Source organism: Aquarana catesbeiana, linkage group LG07 (genome assembly GCF_042186555.1).
Source record: "Aquarana catesbeiana isolate 2022-GZ linkage group LG07, ASM4218655v1, whole genome shotgun sequence".
NCBI classification, from domain to species: Eukaryota; Metazoa; Chordata; class Amphibia; order Anura; family Ranidae; genus Aquarana; species Aquarana catesbeiana.
The window spans coordinates 113,888,512-113,913,337 of record NC_133330.1 but is presented as its reverse complement, the minus strand read 5'-3'; the positions used below and the strand labels follow the sequence as shown (position 1 = coordinate 113,913,337).

Genomic DNA, 24,826 nt, shown 5'->3' with positions numbered 1-24,826 from the left:
CTATACTGATCTGCACCGCCAGACATAGACGAATAGGGTTATATTGCAGATGTAATCCGTATGTTATATTGTTTTCTTTTTCTGTTGTATTGACCTGACTTTGCCCGTTGTGGGCGTTAATAAAAGTTATATTTGAAAAAAAAATGTTCACTTTCTCATTGTATAGGCGTGGCCATTTTTATAGATATTTCTACTATATATAGGTAATGTTTAGGAGATCTTGTAACGGCCAACATATGAGCATACATTTCTAATACAGCACTATTTCAAATATAATCATATTGATTTTGAAGAGATGTTTTACCTATCTATTATAATTATTTATACACTAAGGTGAAAGAAAAGAACTCTATGGAACTATACTATATATATATGTATAGTATATATCTAAACACAATAATTTATATACGTCAACTATTTCTACATGTAGGAGAATTCTAATCGAATTAATACATGACTACATAATGAGATTATTATAATACCAGCAGACGATAAGATCATGACTGAACCCATTTTAGTGGCTATGATAGAGGTCATAGTCATATTATCATATATGCGGAAATGGTGCGGTTCTTATTAGAATATTCTTATCAATACTTAAAAAAAACTCCATAGTTCCATCTTGGCATATTATGGACTATAGAGGTTGTACATAAAAAAAAAATGCTAATATTCCTTGTTGGATATCTGTTGTACAGTGTCCACATATTTTAAATGATGTATCGATTTAGATATATTTCTCTCTTACATTGGAGAAGTTTTAGAATTTTCCTTCCTCCACGTAGGTAGAGGAAGGAAGGAATGTGCAGAGCTGTGCTGTGGCAAGATAAGCTCTCAGGTAATCTATTTATAGCAAACTTCCATGATGGGCTGCTTTTATCTCCTGTGTCAGAGAACTTGTCAGAAGTTATCATGCTGATAACAACGAAACAGCAGAAAGACACAGGACTTAGTGCTTTGCAGAGTGATAAGTAAACACTGCAGACATATGTGCCAAGGTCAAATTTCATGAATCGGCTTTACATCCACTTTAAGACCGGAGTTTGTGGAAAGTTAGTCTTTTGTTTTTCATAGTATCACCTGAGAGAACTATGATCTATAAATATGGAAGTATACATTTTTTTTCTTTATAGGAATTCTAACATAAATTAATCTAACTCTTAATCTTATCAACCTAAAATTCATGAAAAATCCATGCAGAAGAACCACCAATTGCTGATAGCAGGGGGAACTCCACAACAGCCAAAGAACTAATTTATTATATTCGCAACAATTGATGATGAGAATAAAAATCAATGATGAATAAAGAAGCACAAAGTCAATCAAAGTTCATGGATAGCCCACATGAAGTTCATAAGAGATGAATAACTATTGCAACAAAGCCACCAGTTGCAGGGAGCCCAAGAACCACTAAAACATCAAAGCAGCACTTAGATGAGCCCAGCAGAGGTCACAAGATTAGCTTGGATTACTGGTAGAAAGATTAGCTTGGATTACTGGCTGGATCCTTTGAGCGGGTGCAATAAAAGAGAGATCAGGGTTCCCCCCCCTCCAAAGCAACCTGCGAGATCCCATATACTGCTGTGAAGACCTGGGTGCTCGCCTTGTCCGCAGCCAGAAAAGTCCAAGGAAAAGGAAGAGAAGTGGCAGCACATCCAGGAATTAAAATCAATGACTTTATTGGAACTCCATAAAAATATGAAACATGACACACAAATGACCCAAAGGTGCTCAGTAGACGCGTTTCACACAAACGTGCTTACCTTTGAGCGGGTGCAGCTCAGCTGTAGTCTGTATGTTTTCAGAGGCTGTAGTCGGCTTCCCCGTGGCTGAGCCATAGATGGATCAGGTTTTTTTTTTTCGTTCAAACATTGTTCACATTCGATGTGGATGCCACGCTATGCACCTCTCAACCTGCTCATGGTGGTATACGGTGGCAGAATGGCACCACTGTGCAAATTGCCGCATCCGGACGGCGCTTGCTTGCGCCCGCTGGCAGGGGGGAACGAGCTTGTCCCCTCCATACCCACGACAATTGGTTCTGTAACGACTCCAATCAGTCTTCAGGTCCAGGCCAATGATTTCTGGCCTGGACCTGCTGATCGGTTCTGGCGAATGAAATGCTTCCCTTTGTGAGTGTAAAGACAGGCAGGGGTAGTGACAAATTTCACCCCCCGATCGCCCCACCCCCCCAGTTAACCTTTTCACTCCCTGTCACTGTGTCACCAAGTGCAGTTTTCCGATTTTTCACTGATCACTGTACTGGTGTCACTTGTGACTCCAATCAGCGTTAGGGTAGTTAGTAGTAGGCCCAGGTAGCTTTAGGGTACTCCCTAAACCCCCCATATAATGGTTTAACCCCTTGATCACCTCCCAGTTAACACTTTCACCCCCTGTCACTAGTAGATCTATCTTCTGATCGCCATATTAGTGTCACGGGTGACGCTAGTTAGCCGGTTAATTCCACCATTTATTATAGCATCAGGGTACCCCCATATATTACTTAATAAAGGTTTTAACCCCCTGATTGCCCCCTAGTTAACCCTATCACCCCCTGCCACCAGTGATCACCGTATTGGTGTCATGGGTGACGCTGGTTAGTTATTTTTTATAGCGTCGGGGTACCCGCCGTATATTACCCAATAAAGGTTTAACCCCCTGATAACCCGGCGGGTGACATCAGTTAGGTTTTAGCGTCCGTTCCAGGCAGCGTGAGATTAGTGCCAGTAGTGCTAACACCCACGCACGCACCATACACCTCCCTTACTATATATCAATATCTTTGATCTGATCAGAACTATATTAGAGTCCCCAGTAGTTTAGGTGTTCCCAAAACGCGGCGTTAGCGGGATCATCCCAGACACCTGCTAGCACCTGCGTTTAGCCCCTCCGCCCAGCCCACCCCAACCAAGTGCAGTATCAATCGCTGTCACTTACAAAACACATAACTGCAGAGTCAGGCCTGATTCCTGCGACCACTAACAGTTTTTTTGGTAGCGATTGGAGCAGGCTCTGACAATCAGGTGCTCTTTTTGCCTGTGAGTCGCACTAGTTGTACCTATAAATTTAGAGGCCAAAATGTCCAATCAGAGCTACACTAGTGAAGAGGCCTACACGTTGCTGAGCATGACAGATGAGAGCGAAGGGGAAGCCTCCTCAATGGCAGATTTGGGCTCAGTATACAAACCGGTAGACAGCAGTGGCACCCTGCACAATTGAAAAAAACGCATTATTTTTTACTTTTTGCTATAATAAATATCCCCAAAAAATATTTTTAAAAAATAATTTTTTTCCTCAGTTTAGGCCGATACGTATTCTTCTACATATTTTTGGTAAAAAAAATTGCAATAAGCGTTTGGTTTGCGCAAAAGTTATAGCATCTACAAAATAGGGGATAGTTCTTTGGCATTTTTATTATTTTTTTTTTTTTTTTTTTACTAGTAATAACGGCGACCAGCGAATTATTATTTTTTTTTTTTTTTTGTGACTGCGACATTATGGCGGACAGATAGGACAGTTTTGACGCTATTTTGGGACCATTCACATTTTATACAGCGATCAGTGCAATTAAAAATGCATCGATTTATGTGTAAGTGTGACTGGCAGTGAAGGGGTTAACCACTTGCCGACCGCCGCACGACTATATACGTCGGCAGAATGGCACGGGCAGGCAAAAGGACTTACAGGTACGTCCTTGCCTGCCCGCGGGTGGGGGGTCCGATCGGACCCCCCCCCCGGTGCCTGCGGCGGTCGGCAAATCTCCCCCGGCGATCGGTGGTGAGGGGGAGGCCATCCATTCGTGGCCCCCCCCCTCGCGATCGCTCCCAGCCAATGGGATCATTTCCCTGCCTCTGTATTGTACACAGAGGCAGAGGAAATGATGTCATCTCTCCTCGGCTCGGTATTTTCCGTTCCGGGCCGAGGAGAGAAGACTGTAATGTGAGTGCACCAACACACTACACACACAGTAGAACATGCCAGGCACACAAAACACCCCGATCCCCCCCCCCGATCCCCCCCCAATCACCCCCCCCGTCACAAACTGACACCAAGCAGGTTTTTTTTTTTTTTTTTCTGATTACTGTATTGGTGTCAGTTTGTGACAGTTACAGTGTTAGGGCAGTGAGTATTAGGCCCCCTTTAGGTCTAGGATACCCCCCTAACCCCCCCTAATAAAGTTTTAACCCCTTGATCACCCCCCGTCACCAGTGTCGCTAAGCGATCATTTTTCTGATCGCTGTATTAGTGTCGCTGGTGACGCTAGTTAGGGACATAAATATTTAGGTTTGCCGTCAGCGTTTTATAGCGACAGGGACCCCCATATACTATCTAATAAATGTTTTAACCCCTTGATTGCCCCCTAGTTAACCCTTTCACCACTGATGACCGTTACGGGTGACGCTGGTTAGTTCGTTTATTTTTTATAGTGTCAGGGCACCCGCCGTTTATTACCGAATAAAGGTTTAGCCCCCTGATCGCCCGGCGGTGATATGCGTCGCCCCAGGCAGCGTCAGATTAGCGCCAGTACCGCTAACACCCACGCACGCAGCATACGCCTCCCTTAGTGGTATAGTATCTGATCGGATCAATATCTGATCCGTTCAGATCTATACTAGCGTCCCCAGCAGTTTAGGGTTCCCAAAAACGCAGTGTTAGCGGGATCAGCCCAGATACCTGCTAGCACCAGCGTTTTGCCCCTCCGCCCGGCCCAGCCCAGCCCACCCAAGTGCAGTATCGATCGATCACTGTCACTTACAAAACACTAAACGCATAACTGCAGCGTTCGCAGAGTCAGGCCTGATCCCTGCGATCGCTAACAGTTTTTTTGGTAGCGTTTTGGTGAACTGGCAAGCACCAGCCCCAGGCAGCGTCAGGTTAGTGCCAGTAGCGCTAACACCCACGCACGCACCGTACACCTCCCTTAGTGGTATAGTATCTGAACTGATCAATATCTGATCTAATCCGATCAGATCTATACTGGCGTCCCCAGCAGTTTAGGGTTCCCAAAAACGCAGTGTTAGTGGGATCAGCCCAGATACCTGCTAGCACCTGCGTTTTGCCCCTCCGCCCGGCCCAGCCCAGCCCAGCCCACCCAAGTGCAGTATCGATCGATCACTGTCACTTACAAAACACTAAACGCATAACTGCAGCGTTCGCAGAGTCAGGCCTGATCCCTGCGATCGTTAACAGTTTTTTTGGTAGCGTTTTGGTGAACTGGCAAGCGCCAGCGGCCTAGTACACCCCGGTCGTAGTCAAACCAGCACTGCAGTAACACTTGGTGACGTGGCGAGTCCCATAAGTGCAGTTCAAGCTGGTGAGGTGGCAAGCACAAATAGTGTCCCGCTGCCACCAAAAAGACAAACACAGGCTCGTCGTGCCCATAATGCCCTTCCTGCTGCATTCGCCAATCCTAATTGGGAACCCACCACTTCTGCAGCGCCCGTACTTCCCCCATTCACATCCCCAACCAAATGCAGTCGGCTGCATGAGAGGCATTTTTATGTCCTCCCGAGTACCCCTACCCAACGAACCCCCCCAAAAAAGATGTGTCTGCAACAAACGCGGATATAGGCGTGACACCCGCTATTATTGTCCCTCCTGTCAATCCTGGTCTTTGCATTGGTGAATGTTTTGAACGCTACCATTCACTAGTTGAGTATTAGCGTAGGGTACAGCATTGCACAGACTAGGACACACTTTCACAGGGTCTCCCAAGATGCCATCGCATTTTGAGAGACCCGAACCTGGAACCAGTTACAGTTATAAAAGTTACAGTTACAAAAAAAGTGTAAAAAAAAAAAAAAAACACAAACAAAAATATAAAATAAAAAATAATAGTTGTCGTTTTATTGTTCTCTCTCTATTCTCTCTCTCTCTATTCTCTCTATTGTTCTGCTCTTTTTTACTGTATTCTATTCTGCAATGTTTTATTGTTATGTTTTATCATGTTTGCTTTTCAGGTATGCAATTTTTTATACTTTACCGTTTACTGTGCTTTATTGTTAACCATTTTTTTGTCTTCAGGTACACCATTCACGACTTTGAGTGGTTATACCAGAATGATGCTTGCAGGTTTAGGTATCATCTTGGTATCATTCTTTTCAGCCAGTGGCCGGCTTTCATGTAAAAGCAATCCTAGCGGCTAATTAGCCTCTAGACTGCTTTTACAAGCAGTGGGAGAGAATGCCCCCCCCCCCACCGTCTTCCGTGTTTTTCTCTGGCTCTCCTGTCTCAACAGGGAACCTGAGAATGCAGCCGGTGATTCAGCCAGCTGACCATAGAGCTGATCAGAGACCAGAGTGGCTCCAAACATCTCTATGGCCTAAGAAACCGGAAGCTACGAGCATTTTATGACTTAGATTTCGCCGGATGTAAATAGCGCCATTGGGAAATTGGGGAAGCATTTTATCACACCGATCTTGGTGTGGTCAGATGCTTTGAGGGCAGAGGAGAAATCTAGGGTCTAATAGACCCCAATTTTTTCAAAAAAGAGTACCTGTCACTACCTATTGCTATCATAGGGGATATTTACATTCCCTGAGATAACAATAAAAATGATTAAAAAAAAAAAAAATGAAAGGAACAGTTTTAAAATAAGATAAAAAAGCAAAAAAAAATAAAGAAAAAAAAAAGCACCCCTGTCCCCCCTGCTCTCGCGCTAAGGCGAACGCAAGCGTCGGTCTGGCGTCAAATGTAAACAGCAATTGCACCATGCATGTGAGGTATCACCGCGACGGTCAGATTGAGGGCAGTAATTTTAGCAGTAGACCTCCTCTGTAAATCTAAAGTGGTAACCTGTAAAGGCTTTTAAAGGCTTTTAAAAATGTATTTATTTTGTTGCCACTGCACGTTTGTGCGCAATTGTAAAGCATGTCATGTTTGGTATCCATGTACTCGGCCTAAGATCATCTTTTTTATTTCATCAAACATTTGGGCAATATAGTGTGTTTTAGTGCATTAAAATGTAAAAAAGTGTGTTTTTTCCCCAAAAAATGCATTTGAAAAATCGCTGCGTAAATACTGTGTGAAAAAAAAAATTAAACACCCACCATTTTAATCTGTAGGGCATTTGCTTTAAAAAAATATATAATGTGTGGGGGTTCAAAGTAATTTTCTTGCAAAAAAAATAATTTTTTCATGTAATCAAAAAGTGTCAGAAAGGGCTTTGTCTTCAAGTGGTTAGAAGAGTGGGTGATGTGTGACATAAGCTTCTAAATGTTGTGCATAAAATGCCAGGACAGTTCAAACCCCCCCCAAATGACCCCATTTTGGAAAGTAGACACCCCAAGCTATTTGTTGATAGGCATGTCGAGTCCATGGAATATTTTATATTGTGACACAAGTTGCGGGAAAGAGACAAATTTTTTTTTTTTTTTTTTTTTTTTTTTCTATTTGCTGAGAGGCATGTCGTGCCCATGGAATATTTGATATTTTGATACAAGTTGCGGGAAAAAGACATTTTTTTTTTTTTTTTTTTTGCACAAAGTTGTCACTAAATGATATATTGCTCAAACATGCCATGGGAATATGTGAAATTACACCCCAAAATACATTCTGTTGCTTCTCCTGAGTACGGGGATACCACATGTGTGAGATTTTTTGGGAGCCTAGCCGCGTATGGGACCCCGAAAACCAAGCACCGCCTTCAGGCTTTCTAAGGGCGTAAATTTTTGATTTCACTCTTCACTGCCTATCACAGTCTCGGAGGCCATGGAATGCCCAGGTGGCACAAAACCCCCCCCAAATGACCCCATTTTGGAAAGTAGACACCCAAAGCTATTTGCTGAGCGGTATAGTGAGTATTTTGCAGACCTCCACTTTTTGTCACAAAGTTTTGAAAATTAAAAAAAGAAAAAAAAAATTTTTTTTTTGTCTTTCTTCATTTTCAAAAACAAATGAGAGCTGCAAAATACTCACCATGCCTCTCAGCAAATAGCTTGGGGTGTCTACTTTCCAAAATGGGGTCATTTGGGGGGGGGTTGTGCCACCTGGGCATTCCATGACCTCCGAAACTGTGATAGGCAGTGAAGAGTGAAATCAAAAATGTACACCCTTAGAAATCCTGAAGGCGGTGATTGGTTTTCGGGGTCCCGTACGCGGCTAGGATCCTAAAAAGTCCCACACATGTGGTATCCCCGTACTCAAGAGAAGCAGCAGAATGTATTTTGGGGTGCAATTCCACATATGCCCATGACCTGTGTGAGCAATATATCATTTAGTGACAACTTTGTGCAAAAAATAAATAAATAAATAAATAAATAAATTGTCACTTTCCCGCAACTTGTGTCAAAATATAAAATATTCCATGGACTCAACATGCCTCTCAGCAAATAGCTTGGGGTGTCTACTTTCCAAAATGGGGTCATTTGGGGGGGGTTTGTGCCATCTGGGCATTTTATGGCCTTCAAAACTGTGATAGGTAGTGAGGAGTAAAATCAAAAATGTACGCCCTTAGAAATCCTGAAGGCAGTGATTGGTTTTCGGGGCCCCGTATGCGGCTAGGCTCCCAAAAAGTCCCACACATGTGGTATCCCCATACTCAGGAGAAGCAGCTAAATGTATTTTGGGGTGCAATTCCACATATGCCCATGGCCTGTGTGAGCAATATATCATTTAGTGACAACTTTTTGTAATTTTTTTTTTTTTTTTTGTCATTATTCAATCACTTGGGACAAAAAAAAATGAATATTCAATGGGCTCAACATGCCTCTCAGCAATTTCCTTGGGGTGTCTACTTTCCAAAATGGGGTCATTTGTGGGGGTTTTGTACTGCCCTGCCATTTTAGCACCTCAAGAAACGACATAGGCAGTCATAAATTAAAGGCTGTGTAAATTCCAGAAAATGTACCCTAGTTTGTAGGCGCTATAACGTTTGCGCAAACCAATAAATATACACTTATTGACATTTTTTTTACCAAAGACATGTGGCCAAATACATTTTGGCCTAAATGTATGACTAAAATTGAGTTTATGGGATTTTTTTTAGAACAAAAAGTAGAAAATATCATTTTTTTTCAAAATTTTCGGTCTTTTTCCGTGTATAGCGCAAAAAATAAAAACGGCAGAGGTGATCAAATACCATCAAAAGAAAGCTCTATTTGTGGGAAGAAAAGGACGCAAATTTCGTTTGGTTACAGCATTGCATGACCGCGCAATTAGCAGTTAAAGCGACGCAGTGCCAAATTGTTAAAAGTGCTCTGGTCAGGAAGGGGGTAAATCCTTCCGGGGCTGAAGTGGTTAATCACTAGGGGGCAGTGAAGGGGTTAAGTGTGTCCTAGGGAGTGATTCTAACTGTGGGGAGCGTGGCTATGTGTGACACGACACTGATCACCGCTCCCGATTACAGGGAGCTGAGCTGTGATCAGTGTCCTGTCACTTGGCAGAATGGGGAAATGCTTGTTTACATCAGCATTTCCCCGTTCTTCCTCTCCATGAGACAATCGCGGGCATCCCCGTGGACATCGAGTCCGCGGGACCCGCGATCACACTCACGGAGCTCACGGCGCGCGCGCGCCCGCAAACCGCTTCTTAAAGGGCAACGTACAGGCACGTTAATATGCCTGTACGTGCCCTTCTGCATACGCATATTGGCGTGAGCTGGTCGGCAAGCTGTTAAAGTGTGACAGCGCTGAAAGTTGAAAAATGGCTTGGGAAGGAAGGGGGTGTAAGTGCACTGTATTGAGGTGGTTAAAGGGATACTGTACTTTTCTTTTCATTCTACAGGGCTGTAATTGTCTGTAAAATGTAATGCAATATGATTATCTGGGAGGTGTTCCGTACACAGAATGTTTGACTGGCTCACTGATTTTCCTAGAAATCTGCACCAAGATACAAATCAGATTTTTGGCATCCACTGCAACAAAAAAATTTAATTTTTGGTAAGATACTCAGAATAGGAAATCACCTCTAAAGGGATGCAGATCCTGCCACTTTCCACAGTCCTGCAGGTGCAGCAGCTGGTTGATAATTATGAAAACCACTTCCATTAGACTCACTCAGCACTTGAGCTGGTTATTGCTGGTCTGCCGGAACCTTGTAGATGCTATAGTATGTAGGAGCACTTAATATCTAGATCTAATTTTCGGACTAGAGCCTCCTTGAATGTGACAGCAAGGTGACATGTCTTGCCAGCTACATTAATGATGCATCCACCATCGGAGGAGACTGCAGCAGGTTGACCTTTAGCTTTTTCAGGGAAAACTGTTTTGACAGCTTGTTTATAGGGCATTTTTCTCTGACCCCTTCCATTCTTCCTGGATTAACTCCTCCAGTTGTTCAGTGAAGGGAATGAGTACTTTCTAACCCTTGTGGAGAGTTTCCTCCACTTCATCCCAGGCAATTGCGTCCTTAACTGCCCTTGCAAAAAGGCTCTATTGGGCAATCTTCAAAGCTTGTGGCCCCTTTAATGCTTTCTTCCCATGGCAAGCTTTCTAATTTTGACACCACCTACTCTGGCTCTGGTTGGAAGTGCTAGGCAATTCAGCCACCGACTGGGGAGTACAGGCTTCATGTATCAACTCCTTGGCCGATTCTTTAACCAAGGCGGCTACTTTCCAGACATCCCCTTCTTTGCTCCCAGTGGACTTGACATGCTAGCTTGTCAAGCAATGACTTTCCACCACAAATGCAGCAACCATTAGGGCTGGTAATCTGTGGTGTTTGTAAACGGGGAGCAATAATATTGAGAGGTGAGATGATGACATTGATCAATGTTGCCTGGATGTCTGCACCTGTATGGTGACTGTTCTGACTTTTAGAAGGCTCCCTCCATCTTATGGTCCTTGCAGGACTATAGATATTTCCTCTCTTTTTCTCAATCTTGAGGTCCTTGCAGGGCTGTATCCTGCTTGTTCCAGGCAGATTTGACATATTAGCTAGCTTGTCAAGCAATATCTTTCCACCACAAATGCAGCAACCATTAGGGCTGGTAACCTGTGATGTTTGTAAACGGGGAGTAATGATGACGAGGGTTGAGATGATGACCTTAATCAACATTGCCAGGATGTCTGTTCTTAGATGGTGACTTGTCTTGACCTTCAGAAGGCTCCCTCCATCTTGTGGTCCTTACAGGACTATAGATATTTGCTCTCTTTTTCTCAATCTTCACTACTTGCCTAATCCCCATACCTTAAAAGCAATGGATGGTCTGACTGGGCAGAGTTCCCCATAGAAACAGAGCAAAGCAGCAGACTGAAATGAAAAAACAGCATAAGGCTAAGTCTCCACTACTGCGACCTGAAAGTCACACGATTTTGATGTGACTTGAAGCAATGCCTGTGTATTCTTGAGGTCTATGGACCTCACGTCGCATCAAAGTGGGGCCAAAGTAGTGCAGGGATTACCTTAAAGTCGCACAGATATGAACAGTACTCATTGGATATCATGGGGTACGACTTGTCATGCAACTTTGCAGTCCCAAGTCGCACCAGTGGAAACTGAGCCCAATACAGTGATCCCAGAGCAAGCATTGAGAAGGAGATAGGGAGAGCCCAGGTGAATGGCATAAAGAGCACAATGATCCCAGAGCAACACTGAGAAAGATATAGGAAAAGCCCAGGAGAATGCCATAAAAAGGGAAAACATACCTGCAAACAATAACAACATAAGCATCCAGCATGCATGAGTAGAGAGCTTCACCATTTGTTACCGAAAAATGCCAAAAAAAATGTAAAACTGTTACATTTTGCCATTAGTGATATCGGTGCCTGAGCATGCTCTGATCGTCATCCTGGAAAAGCTCTAGCCAGGAAACTGGTCACAGAGGCCGCATCACTTCCTGCCTCTCATGCTCAGAGTGTACTTGCACTGCTGCCACCATCTTGGCAAATGCCCATAAAACAGAGAAAAGAAGCAAAAAGCATATAGAAAGCAAAGGCAAACACTGTCACTTAATTCAAAGCTTGTTTAAAGCTTTCTTTGACAGGCCTGCACCGCCAGAATTGGGCTCCAACCATATAGCTTATTTAGAGACTGTACAGGAAGGACTTTCACCCAGGACAGGCTTAACCTGGCTGGGGCGACAAACGGTAAGGGATACCTCGCGACTCCAGTCCTGATCAGGTGAGGAGAAAAAGGAGAATGCTGTGAGCCAGGTCTGAGCCACAACCCCATTGTATGCTCCACCAGGAAAAAGTGAGTTGAGGTCATATTGGTCCACTGACCCAATTCACCATATGCCCGTGTTCTCTGCTTCCATGACCAGGACACTATACGAGCAGATCTTGCGGTTCATGCATTTCAATGGCAATGAACTCTGTCGTCCTCGTGACCCTGGATACGATCAGCTCCACAAAATTCGTCCCCTTGTAAACCACTTCAACCAACAGTTTGCAGCCTTGTTTACTCCCGATCAAGTTGTCTGCGTTGATGAGTCCCTGATTAAGTTTTCTGGCCGCTTGTCTTACAAACAGTATCTTCCCAGTAAGCGTGCCAGATATGGGGTCAAGATGTTAAGCTCTATGACAGGGCAACAGGCTATACATATAGTGTTATGGTTTACAAGGTAAGAGATAGTCAAGTGGAGCCTGAGAACTGCTCAGACTACATAGGGAGCCCTGGCAAGATTGTTTGGGACTTGGTGTCACCCTTTTTCAGAAAGGGGTACCACTTGTACGTGGATAATTATTACACGAGCGTGCCACTTTTTAGTCACTTGTTTGATCGTGGAATTGGCGCATGTGGCACCGTGCGATCTAATCGCTGGGGTTTTCCCCAACGGCTTGTAGAATCCCAGCTTACCAACAATCTCCCTGGGAGGGAGAGCCTGCTAAAGTGTAGTAATTTGCTCGCAGTGAAGTGGAGGGATAATCGGAATGTTTTCGTTCTGTCCTCCCTTCACGCAGATACAACCGTCCAAATTCCAATGGGGACTGGTGTTGTGGAGAAACCCCTCTGTGTCCACCAATACAACCTTAATATGGAAGGGGTGGACCTCAACGACCAGTTGATGGCGCCGTACTTAATTGCTCATAAGGCCGGACGCTGGTACAAAAAAAGTGCCTGTATACGGATTTCAATTGGCTCTGCTGAAAGCTTATGCGCTATACAAAGCGTCAGGACAAACTGAATCCTTCCTTAAATTCCAGGAAGAGATCATCACAGCCCTTCTTTTTCCAGACGGTACTGTACCCCAACTTCCCAGTGCAAATGCAGTGAGCCGGCTGCAAGAGAGGCATTTTCTATATGCCATCCCTGGTACCCCTACCCAACAAACCCCCCAAAGATGTAGTGTCTGTAGAAAATGCGGATATAGGCGTGACAGCCGCTATTATTGTCCCCCCTGTCCTGGCCTTTGCATCAGTGAATGTTTCGAATGCTACCACATGATAGTGGAGTATTACCATAGGGTACAGCACCACACAGTCTAGGGCACACTTTCACAGGGTTTCCAAAGATGCCATCACATTTTGAGACCCAAACCTGGAACCGTTAGTTACAGTTACAAATACAAGTGAAAAAAAAAAGTGTGCGTTTGTGTGTGTATATGTGTGTGTGTGTGTGTGTGTGTGTGTGTGTGTGTGTGTGTGTGTGTGTGTGTGTATATATATATATATATATATATATATCTATAGCCAAAAATAGTTGTTGTTTTATTCTTCTTTCTCTATTCTCTCTCTCTGTTGTTCTCTCTATTATTCTGCTCTGTTTTTCTGTATTTCATAACTGCAATGTTTTATAATGTTTGCTACTCAGGTATGTAATTCTTTTATAACCTTACTGTTTACTGTGTATTATTGTTAAAGTGCAGTTCCACCCAAAAATGGAACTTCCGCTTATCCGATTCCTCCCCCCTTACGGTGTCACATTTGGCACCTTTCAGGGGGAGGGGGGAGCAGATACCCGTCTAATACAGGTTTTTGCTCCCACTTCCGGTGATAGTTTGCCACAGAATCTGTGGTGATCTAAGCCATCTAATCTGATCTAAGTCTGCAGGGAACCCCCCCATACGCCTTTATTGATTCAGCGATGTGCCCGGCGACAGTTCTCTCTCCTCTCCTCCTGCATTCTAAGGACAGAGGCAGCAGCGGGAGCCATTGGCACCTGCTGCTGTCAATCAAATTCTGTGAGGAGGGAGTGGGGGCAGAGTCGAGACGTGTTGTGTTTGTCTGTGGATGCGCACAGCAAAGGAGCGAGCAGAGCTTGCTGAAGGGGCACTTGGAGAAAAGAAGCCACCAAAAGCATCGACAAGGGACCCCAGATGAGGTAAGGGGGCACTCTGTACAATAACATTGCACAGAGTATAACATGTTTATTATTTTCCTGCATACCTAAATGCCTGTTCCTTTCATAACTTAAAATCCTATATTATGTATTTTAATTATCGATTTTATTGCAATGAAAACATTTCAGATTATAATGCCATTACTTAACCTTGTCAGAAACTTGGACCATTCAGTCCAAGCATATGATGAAAATAAAATGAGCTGCTTGTCATCAGACCCAAATAAAGTCCAATTATGAAATCAAAATATTCACTAATTCCAAAGCATGTGCTCAGTGAAAATAAAAGTCCAAAGGACTTTAAAAAACATGTGCCATCACGGTAATCTTGCTCTACTCCCACCATTTGCACGCTGCACTCACGGAAGTGGTCGACCCCTTTAATTAACCCCTTGCTTACTGGGCACTTAAACCCCCCTCCTGTCCAGACCAATTTTCAGCTTTTAGCACTGTCGCACTTTGAATGACAATTGTGCGGTCATACAACAATGTACTCAAATGAAATTTGTATCATTTTTTTCCCACAAATAGAGCTTTCTTTTGGTGGTATTTGATCACCTCTGCGGTTTTTAGATTTTGTTAAAAAAAATTGAAAGTCCGAATTAAAAAAAAATATATATTTTTTTTTATGTTTTATAAAATTTTGCAAACAGGTAATTTTTCTCCATTGATGTACGCTGATGAGGCAGCAGTGATGGGCACCGATGGGTGGCAGTGATGGGCACTGATGGGTGGCAGTGATGGGCACTGATTGCTTACACTGGCAGCACTGCTAGGTGGCACTAATTGGCACCACTTATGGGCATTGATAGGTGGCGCTTGTGAGCAGTGATAGGTGGCACTGCTGGGCACTGTGGGCAAAGGCAGGTGGCACTGGCAGGCACAGATGAGGCATATGTACCTCCTTCCTCTTCGGGACCGATGTCCCTTTAACATAAACCGGTGATCGGCTTTTTTTTCTCCTCACGCTGTCAGCGTGAGGAGAAAAAAAACGATTACCGAGCTTTTGTTTACATCATGTGATCACCTGTCAATGGCTGACAGCTGATCACATGGTAAGGGGCCGGGATCGGCCCCTTACTCGGATCTGTGATCCTCCGTGACTCGGTGATCACAGCGGGCGCACCACGCGCCCTGCAGGGTGCGCTTGCACAGGGGAGAACGTCCCATGACGACCTCCCGGAAATTGAGGTCCGCGCTGTGGCCGTCATTCGGCTATGGCCCGGACCTCAAGTGGTTAAAAAGGAGGTCAAATGCGCTCTCGCAGGTGATGAATAGACTCCCATCAACCTATGATTTGTCTCCTGGTTAGCCTGGTACACATGGACAAATTTGCCACCAACTGCACCTTTAAGCAGCTTGATGGTATGCCAGACAATCCATATATAAAGAGATAGGGAACTCTCTCATAGTGTAGTAGGATTAATTTAATGAAAAAAGCAATAAAAATACACTTACATGACAATCTAAAACTCAAGCATGTTATTTTACACTAGGAACGACGGTTTGCGTTCCATCTGCATTCCAAACAGTGAAAGTGATGTGTTCCGGAAGTCCAGGCCTACGAATTTCATCATGATTATTAAGAACGAAGCAATGCTCATTAACACGCCTATAGCAGTTATGATGTTTTTATGACATTTTTTTTATTGCGTTTATAAAGTGTTAAAGCCTTAATAATGCTGGATAAATGCTCATTAAAGTGTTGCATTTCTAATGGGAAGTGCTTAAGGGGGAAGTGATTATCTACTCTGAGGTGTGGTTAGGTTGTAGTGTGATAGCAGAAATTTTTGTGAATGCTCACTTGGCTTGGTCCAGCTCAATTTGCTGAAACAAAAAGCTTTGCCACTGGCAATAATGATCAATGCCTCTGCTCCTACCTTGCACTGGCAGTATTGCTGGCTGGCTTGATGCTTTCCTTGCACACAGCAGCAAATGGTGTTACCATGGCTGCTCTGTACAAACAAGAAGTAGCTGTAGCTGCTCTGTCCTAGTTCTCGATTTCCCACTGCATTGTGGGATACAGAAACCTCCACTGCCTTTCCCCAAAGTGCACAGCTAACACTTTATAAATCCTATGGGTGCTGTTAAAGTACAGTTATAGAGCGTTACCATTGAAATCAATGAAGGTGGCTGATAAGCGTTTATGCCTTGTGAAATCGACATGCTGCTTAATTTTTAACACAACGCTACTGCTCCTGTGTGAACAGGACTGTGCAATGCCATTGTAATATACATGGCAAACGTAGGACGGTTAGGAGACTTTAACCACTTAAGCCTGGACCATTTGGCTGCCTAAAGACCAGAGGACTTTTTACAATATGGCACTGCGCTGCTTTAACTGGTAATTGCGCGGTCATGCAATGCTGTACCCAAATAAAATTTGCGTCCTTTTGTTCTTTTGATGGTATTTGATTGCCTCTGCGATTTTTCTTTTTTGCGATATAAGCGGAAAAAGACCAAAAATTTTGAAAAAAATATTTTCTAATTTTTGTTATAAGAAAAATCCAGTAAACTCAATTATATATTTAAGCCAAAATGTATTCAGCCACATGTCTTTGGTAAAAAAAATGTCCATAAGCGTATATTTATTGGTTTGCGCAAAAGTTATAGCATCTACAACTAGGGTACATTTTCTGGAATTTACATAGTTTTTAGTTTGACTGCCTATCTCATTTCTTGAGGTGCTAAAATGGCAGGGCAGTACAACCCCCCCCCCCCCAAATGACCCCATTTTGGAAAGTAGACACCCCAAGGAAATTGCTGAGAGGCATGTTGAGCCCATCGAATATTAAATTTTTTTGTCCCAAGTGATTAAATAATGACAAAAACAAAAAAAAAAATTTTTACAAAAATTTGTCACTAAATGATATATTGCTCACACATTGACATGCCATGGTTATATGTGGAATTGCACCCCAAAATACATTTTGCTGCTTCTCCTGAGTATGGGGATACCACATGTGTGGGACTTTTTGGGAGCCTAGCCGCGTACGGGGCCCCAAAAACCAAGCACCGCCTTCAGGATTTCTAAGGGAGTAAATTTTTTATTTCACTCCTCACTACCTATCACAGTTTTGAAGACCATAAAATGCCAAGATGGCACAAAACCCACCCAAATGACCCCATTTTGGAAAGTAGACACCCCAAGCTATTTTCTGAGAGGCATGGTGAGTATTTTGCAGCTCTCGTTTTTTTTTTGAAAATGAAGAAAAAAAAGAAAAATGTTTTTTTTTTTTTTTTTTCTTTTTTCAATTTTCAAAACTTTGTGACAAAAAGCAAAAAGCAAGGTCTGCAAAATACTCACCATACCTCTCAGCAAATAGCTTGGGGTGTCTACTTTCCTTTTTCTACTTTGTGCCATCTGGGCATTCCATGGCCTCCAAAACTGTGATAGACTGTGAAAGCCTGAAGGCGGAGCTTGGTTTTTGGGGTCCCGTACGCGGCTAGGCTCCCAAAAAGTCTCACATGTGGTATCCCTGTACTCAGGAGAAGCAACAGAATGTATTTTGGGGTGTAATTTCACATATGCCCATGGCATGTTTGAGCAATATATCATTTAGTGACAACTTTGTGCAAAAAAAAAAAAAAAAAATTGTCTTTTTCCCGCAACTTGTATCAAAATATCAAATATTCCATGGGCACGACATGCCTCTCAGCAAATAGATTGGGGTGTCTACTTTCTAAAATGGGGTAATTTGGTGGGGGTTTGAACTGTCCTGGCATTTTATGCGCAACATTTAGAAGCTTATGTCACACATCACCCACTCTTCTAACCACTTGAAGACGAAGGCCTTTCTGACTCTTTTTGTTTACATGAAAAATTGTTTTTTTTTTTTTCAAGAAAATTACTTTGAACCCCCGAAAATTATATATATATTTTTTTTAAGCAAAGGCCCTACAGATTAAAATGGCTGGTGTTTCATTTTTATTTTCACACAGTATTTGCGCAGCGATTTTTCAAACGCTTTTTTTTTTTTTTTTGCAAAAAAAAATGATTTTAATGAACTAAAACACACTATATTGCCCAAATGTTTGATGTAATAAAAAAGATGATCTTAGGCCGAGTACATGGATACCAAACACGACATGCTTTAAAATTGCGCACAAATGTGCAGCGGCGACAAACTACATACATTTTTAAAAGCCTTTATAGGTTACCACTTTTGATTTACAGAGGAGGTCTACTGCTAAAATTACTGCCCTCGATCTGACCTTCGCAGTGATGCCTCACATGCATTGTGCAATTGATGTTTACATATGACGCCAGACCGATGCTTGCGTTCACCTTTGCGCGAGGGGGGGGGGCAGGGGTGTTTTTTTTTGTTTTTATTTGTTTTTTTTTTTGTTTTTTTTTATGTATTTTGCTTTTTTATTGTTAAACTGTTCCTTTCATTTTTTTTTATTGTTATCTCAGGAAATGTAAATATTCCCTATGATAGCAATAGGTAGTGACAGGTACTCTTTTTTTGAAAATATTGGGGTCTATTAAACCCTAGATCTCTCCTCTGCCCTCAAAGCATCTGACAACACCAAGATCGGTGTGATAAAATGCTTTCCCAATTTCCCAATGGCGTTGTTTACATCTGGCGAAACCGAAGTCATGAAATGCTCGTAGCTTCCGGTTTCTTAGGCCATAGAGATAATTGGAGCCGTTCTGGTCTCTGATCGGCTCTATGGTCAGCTGGCGGAACCACCGGCTACATTCTCAGGTTCCCTGTTGGGACAAGAGAGCCTGAGAAAACCATGGAAGACTGTGGGGGGGGGGGAGACATTCCCTCCCACTGCTTGTAAAAGCAGTCTAGAGGCTAATTAGCCGCTAGGATTGCTTTTACATGAAAGCCGACCGCTGGCTGAAAAGAATGATACCAAGATGATACCTAAACCCGCAGGCATCATTTTGGTATAACCACTCAAAGTCCAGCAACATACCATTATGTTGCTGGTCCTTGTTGGGCATATATTGTAATCTTTTTTTTCATGCAGCCTGTGGGCTGAACGAAAAAAAGAGATTGATCGGTGGGTATGCCCACCATTAGAATACCTCCCTTCATCCACCCACTTCTAATGATGGGCATACATGCACCATTTTGTTTTTAACTGTGGTGGGGAAATCACCTCCTACAGCGCTGGAGTCACGGCTTTATGTATCGTTGGAGCAAACGCTGTTGCTGTCAAGATAAATAAATCCGCACTGCAACTGAATGGCATACCTGCTAAGCAAATGATGGTTAACAATAAAACAAAGTAACATTACAGTATAACAGTAAGACATACCATACATGCAAAGCAAATACAAAAAAATAGTAAAAAATAAAACATTTTTTAACGCAATCTGTGCCTAAAATATATATATGCCGCAGCATGGGGGCATCTGCCCCAAAAGTTGGGAGCAAGTCGCTCCTCCACCCCTCCAAGAGCATATATATCTTTTTTTTAACTGTGGTGGTAAAATCACCTCCTACAGCGCTGGAGTCACAGCTTTTTGTATTGTGGGAGCAAACGCTGTTGCTGTCAAGATAAATAAATCCATGCTGCAGCTGAATGGCGTACCTGAAAACAAAAAAATGGTTAACAATAAAACACAGTAAGCAGTAAAGTATAAAAAAATTGCATACCTGAAAAGCAAACATGATAAAACATAATAACAATAAAACATTGCAGAGTAGAATACAGTAAAAAAGCGCATAACAGAAGAGAGAGAGAGAGAACAAAAAAACAACTAATTTTTTTTTTTTTTTTTTTATATATATATTTTTGGTGTTTTTAATTTTTTTTTTTTTACTTTTTTTTTTGTACCGGTTCCAGGTTCGGGTCTCTCATCTGGCATCTTGGGAGACCCTGTGAAAGTGTGTCCTAGTCTGTGCAGTGCTGTACGCTACACTAATACTAAACTAGTGTATGGTAGCGTTCAAAACATTCACCAATGCAAAGACCAGGATTGTCAGGACAGGAGGGACAATAATAGCTGGTGTCACGCCTATATCCACGCTTGCTGCAGACACAACATCCTCTTTGGGGGCTCGTTGGGTAGGGGTACTCGGGAGGACATAGAGAAAATGCCTCTCATGCAGCCGGCTTACTGCATTTGGATTGGGAAGGTGAGGTGGAGCACCGTCTGGAAACAGAACAGCTCTGATGATCTCTTCCTGGAATTTAAGGAAGGATCCAGTCCGTCCAGAAGCTCTGTATAGCACACGAGTGTTTAGCAAAGCCATTTGAAATAAATACAGACACTTTTTTGTACCAGCGTCTGGCCTTACGGGCAACTAGGTACGGCACCAACAACTGGTCGTTGAGGTCCACCCCTCCCATATTTTGGTTATATTTGCGGACACAGAGGGGTTTCTCCACAACACCAGTCGCCGTAGGAATTTGGACCGTCGTGTCTGCATGAAGGGAGGAAAGAACAAAAACATTCTTATTATCCCTCCACTTCACAGCGAGCAAGTTATTACACTTCAAGCAGGCTCTCTCCCCCAGCCTAAGACTGGAATCTACAAGCCGCTGGGGAAAGCCCCGGCGATTAGATCACACAATGCCACATGCGCCAATGTGATGATTAAGTGACTACAAAGTGGCACACTCGTGTAATAATTGTCCACATACAAATGGTACCCCTTTCTGAATAAGGGTGACACCAAGTCCCACACAATCTTGCCAGCGCTCCCTATGTAATCTGGGCGATTTGGCGGCCCTAAGTGACTATCTCTTCCCTCGTAAACCTTAAAACTACATGTATAGCCTGTGGCCCTGTCACAGAGCTTATACATCTTGACCCTGTATCTGGCACGCTTGCTGGGAAAATACTGTTTGAAAAACAAGCGGCTAGAAAACTTAATCAGGGACTCATTAACGCAGACAACTTGATGGGGAGTAAACAAGTCTGCAAAACGTTGGTTGAAGTGGTTTACGAGGGGCTGAATTTTGTAGAGCCGATCGTATCCAGGGTCTCCACAAGGCCGACAGAGTTCATTGTTGTTGAAATGCATAAACCGCAAGATCTACTCGTATTGTGCCCTGGTCATGGAGGCAGAGAACACAGGCATATGGTAGATTGGGTCAGTGGACCAATATGACCGCAACGTACCAATTTTAACTATGCCCATGTCGAGGGATAGGCCCAGAAAGGTCTTAAATTCGGAAACCGTAATTGGTTTCCAATCTCTGGCAAGGGAGGACTGGGGATTAGCGGCAATGTATTGACTAGCATACAAATTACTTTGGTCCACAATAGATCTATAGAGATCTTTGGTGAAAAACAGCGAATAAAAATCAAGTGTCGTAAAATCAACTGTTTCCACCTGAATGCCGGGTTGGCCAATGAATGGGGGAAGTACGGGTGCTGCAGAAGTGGTGGGTTCCCAATTAGGAATGGCAAATGCAGCAGGAAGGGCACTATGGGCTCGACGGGCCTGTCTTTGTCTTCTTGGTGGCAGCGGGACACTACTTGTGCTTGCCACCTCTCCAGCTTGAAATGCACTTATGGGACTCGCCACGTCACCACGTGTTACTACAGTGCTAGTTTGACTGCGACCAGGGTGTACTAGGCCGCTGGTGCTTGCCAGCTCACTAGAAGGATGAGTTGCACTAGTACTTCTCTGCTCCATACGAGAGCCCTGCGGTTCTTGCACCTCAACAGCAGAAAAAGATCAGAGTCTGGTACATCTGACCTTGGCAGGGACCACAAGCCTGAATCTGACAGATGAGTGACTTCCTCTTCACTATCTGTCATGATCAGAAATGTGTAGGCCTCTTCACTAGTGTACCTTCGATTTTCCATTTTGGGCTCTAAATTTACTGGCACACTAGTGAGACTCACAGGTAAAAAAAAGCTCCTAGGCTGTCAGCAACTGTAACAAACGCTACCAAAAAAACTTAGCAATCGCAGGGATCAGGTCTGACTCTGCAAACGCTGCAGTTATTGGTGTTGTGTTTTGTAAGTGACAGTGATCGATCGATACTGCACTTGGGTGGGCTGGGCGGAGGGGCAAAACGCAGCTGCTAGCAGGTATCTGGGCTGATCCCGCTAACACTGCGTTTTTGGGAACCCTAAACTGCTGGGGACGCTAGTATAGATCTGATCAGATATTGATCGGTTTAGATACTATACCACTAAGGGAAGTGTATGCTGCGTGAATGGGTGTTAGCGGTACTCGCACTAATCTGACGCTGCCTGGGGCGACGCAGACCATAACTGACCCTAAAACATAACTGCTATCACCTGCCGGGCGATCAAGGGGTTAAACCTTTATTGGGTAATAAAAGGCGGGTATAAAAAACTAACTAGCCAGCATCACCTGTAACACTTATACGGTGATCACTGGTGAAAGGGTTAACTAGGGGGCAATCAGGGGGTTAAAACCTTTATTAGGTAGTATATGGGGGTACCTGACGCTATGAAAAGCTGACGGTGAACCTAAATACCTACCTGGCTAACTAGCATCACCTGTGACACTAAGACGGCGATCAGAAAAAAGATCGCTTAGTGACACTGGCGACGGGATGAAAGGGTTAACCAGGGGTGATCAAGGGGTTAAACCTTTATTGGGGGGGTTAGGGGGTACCCTAGACCTAAAGGGGCCTACCACTAACTGCCCTAACACTTATAACAGTCACAAATGACACCAATGCAGTAATCAGTAAACAAATAAAAACTGCTATTGGTGTCACTGTGACAGGGGGGTGATCGGGGGGGGGGGTTTATGTGCCTAGGTGTGCTAGTGTTAGTGTAGTGTTGGTGCAGACTCACTGTCATGTCTACTCCCCTCAGAAGCCGGAACGAAAAGGCTCCACGATGATAGATGACATCACTTCCTCTGCTTTTGTTTACAGTTCAGAAGCAGAGGAAGCTTCTCGTTCACCAGGAGCGATCGTGAGGGAGAGGCCATAAATCAGTGGCCTCCCCCTCAGGACGGATCACTCCCCCCGCCTGCGGGAGGGGAGTAACGTACCCATGCATTACTCTGCCTGCCCGTGCCATTCTGCCGACGTATATCGTCGTGAGGCGATCAGCAAGTGGTTAAAAATGCTGAATAAATGCCGTCCAGTTATTGTGTGAACAAGCTCTAAATGAATCCTTTTTAATAGGATGGCTGGTTCTTTATCTAACTTATCTGAGGGAGGCTATAGGGAGAACAGAACTTTTTTTCAGCGGGAATGTGGGGGAGCACAGTTCCGGCACCTCCAGCAGTGATTACATGTAATGGTACAAGACGCTGGAGGGTCTATGATGCTGGCTACTAGGGGATCTATTCTAACTAGTGGGGATCTGTTTTTGCATGGGGGTCTATTTTTGCTTAGGCTGTCTTCTGTTGCTGAGGGATCAGTTCTTGCTGGGAGGGATCTACTGATGAGGAAGAGGTCTATTGTTGCTGGGGTGGATTTATTGTTGCTGAGGTGGTATTTTGTAATGGGACCCATGGTTTTTGGGTGGGGTATAATGCTGTGTGAGGGGTCTATTATTGCTGGGGTGAGGTCTTTTGTTGCTAGGGGGATATATTGTTGCTGGGGGCAATCAATTTTTTGCGAGGGATGCTCTATTGTTGGTGGGCGGTTCTGTTTTTGTTGGGAGATTCTAGTGTAGCTGGGATGGGGGTCTATTTTTTTCGGGGGGGGGAGGGCGGGCTATTGTTGCTGGCTGCATCAAATTGCATACACATTGCTTAACACCACAAAAAACATGGTTCTGTATTCTCTAAAAGCAGTGGTACTGGGAGGTGAGTAGGGGGTGGAACCAAGAGACAGTACTTGGGGGTGGATAGGGAGTGGAGACAAGAAGTGACTTAAAAGGAGGGGAGTTCCTGCACCTATTCTCTGAGGAAAAAAAGCCCTGCGTATAACTGTCCAGTTGCCTGTATCATAAGCAGTTTTCACTAAGGGCAACTTCTGCCTATGCAGGTTTTTTCAGCATATATACTCAGCTTCAATTGCCCAACTTTACATTAATTACCAAAAACATGATTACATACAGTGTTATTGTCTTTTAGAGAACACCCATAAGATGTGATCTAGTTTACCTCTTAGAACCCCAGCCCTTCGATGTAGCACAATACTAACCTGCAGAGCTTAGTGAAATATTAGTAAAATTTGTGGCACACATGGAGGTGAACAAGTAAATAATGCATGCCTGTTTCTGACTTTTTATTTTGACAGGTTATGAAGTTTCTGAAGGAGGAAGTGATTCCACTACTGACACCATACCAGAGCAAAATGGATGTGAAAATTGAACTTGACCTATGATTGTGTTAGAGAGATACTTATTTTGAAAATAAAATGAACAAACTAGTTCCTGTGTTTTGTTTCACGATTGAGATCCTACAACTACATTTTCTGTTTATAGTTTTTATTTTAGTTTACTTTTAGATAGAACATGCAAACCTATAGTATGACCAGGTATAACAAGACTTTCCCATGATTCATGGTTTATTTAAGCAAACCTATAATTAGAGAAATATGAGGGACTCAGATTATGCTCATTCTCTTGTTTCAATACTTCCAAAGCTGGCCATACATGGCTTAGTTTTTTTTTTGTTTTGTTCATTCAGTGGGCTGAACAAAAATAACTGAACCAATTTACCTTTCTGCTCATTCAAGGTGGATATGG

The 24,826-nt window shown here is 43.4% G+C and overlaps 1 protein-coding gene across 1 annotated transcript in view; it reads left to right on the top strand.

The window, feature by feature from the left end:
• Positions 1-24,507, top strand: part of ADSL (adenylosuccinate lyase) — a 700,044-nt gene extending 675,537 nt beyond the window's left edge. Inside the window, exon 13 of the mRNA XM_073592652.1 lies at positions 24,376-24,507. Within this exon, the coding sequence (XP_073448753.1) occupies positions 24,376-24,462 (87 nt within the window). The 3' untranslated portion in view covers positions 24,463-24,507. The remainder of the gene's footprint in view (positions 1-24,375) is intronic.
• Positions 24,508-24,826: the final 319 nt, after the last annotated feature.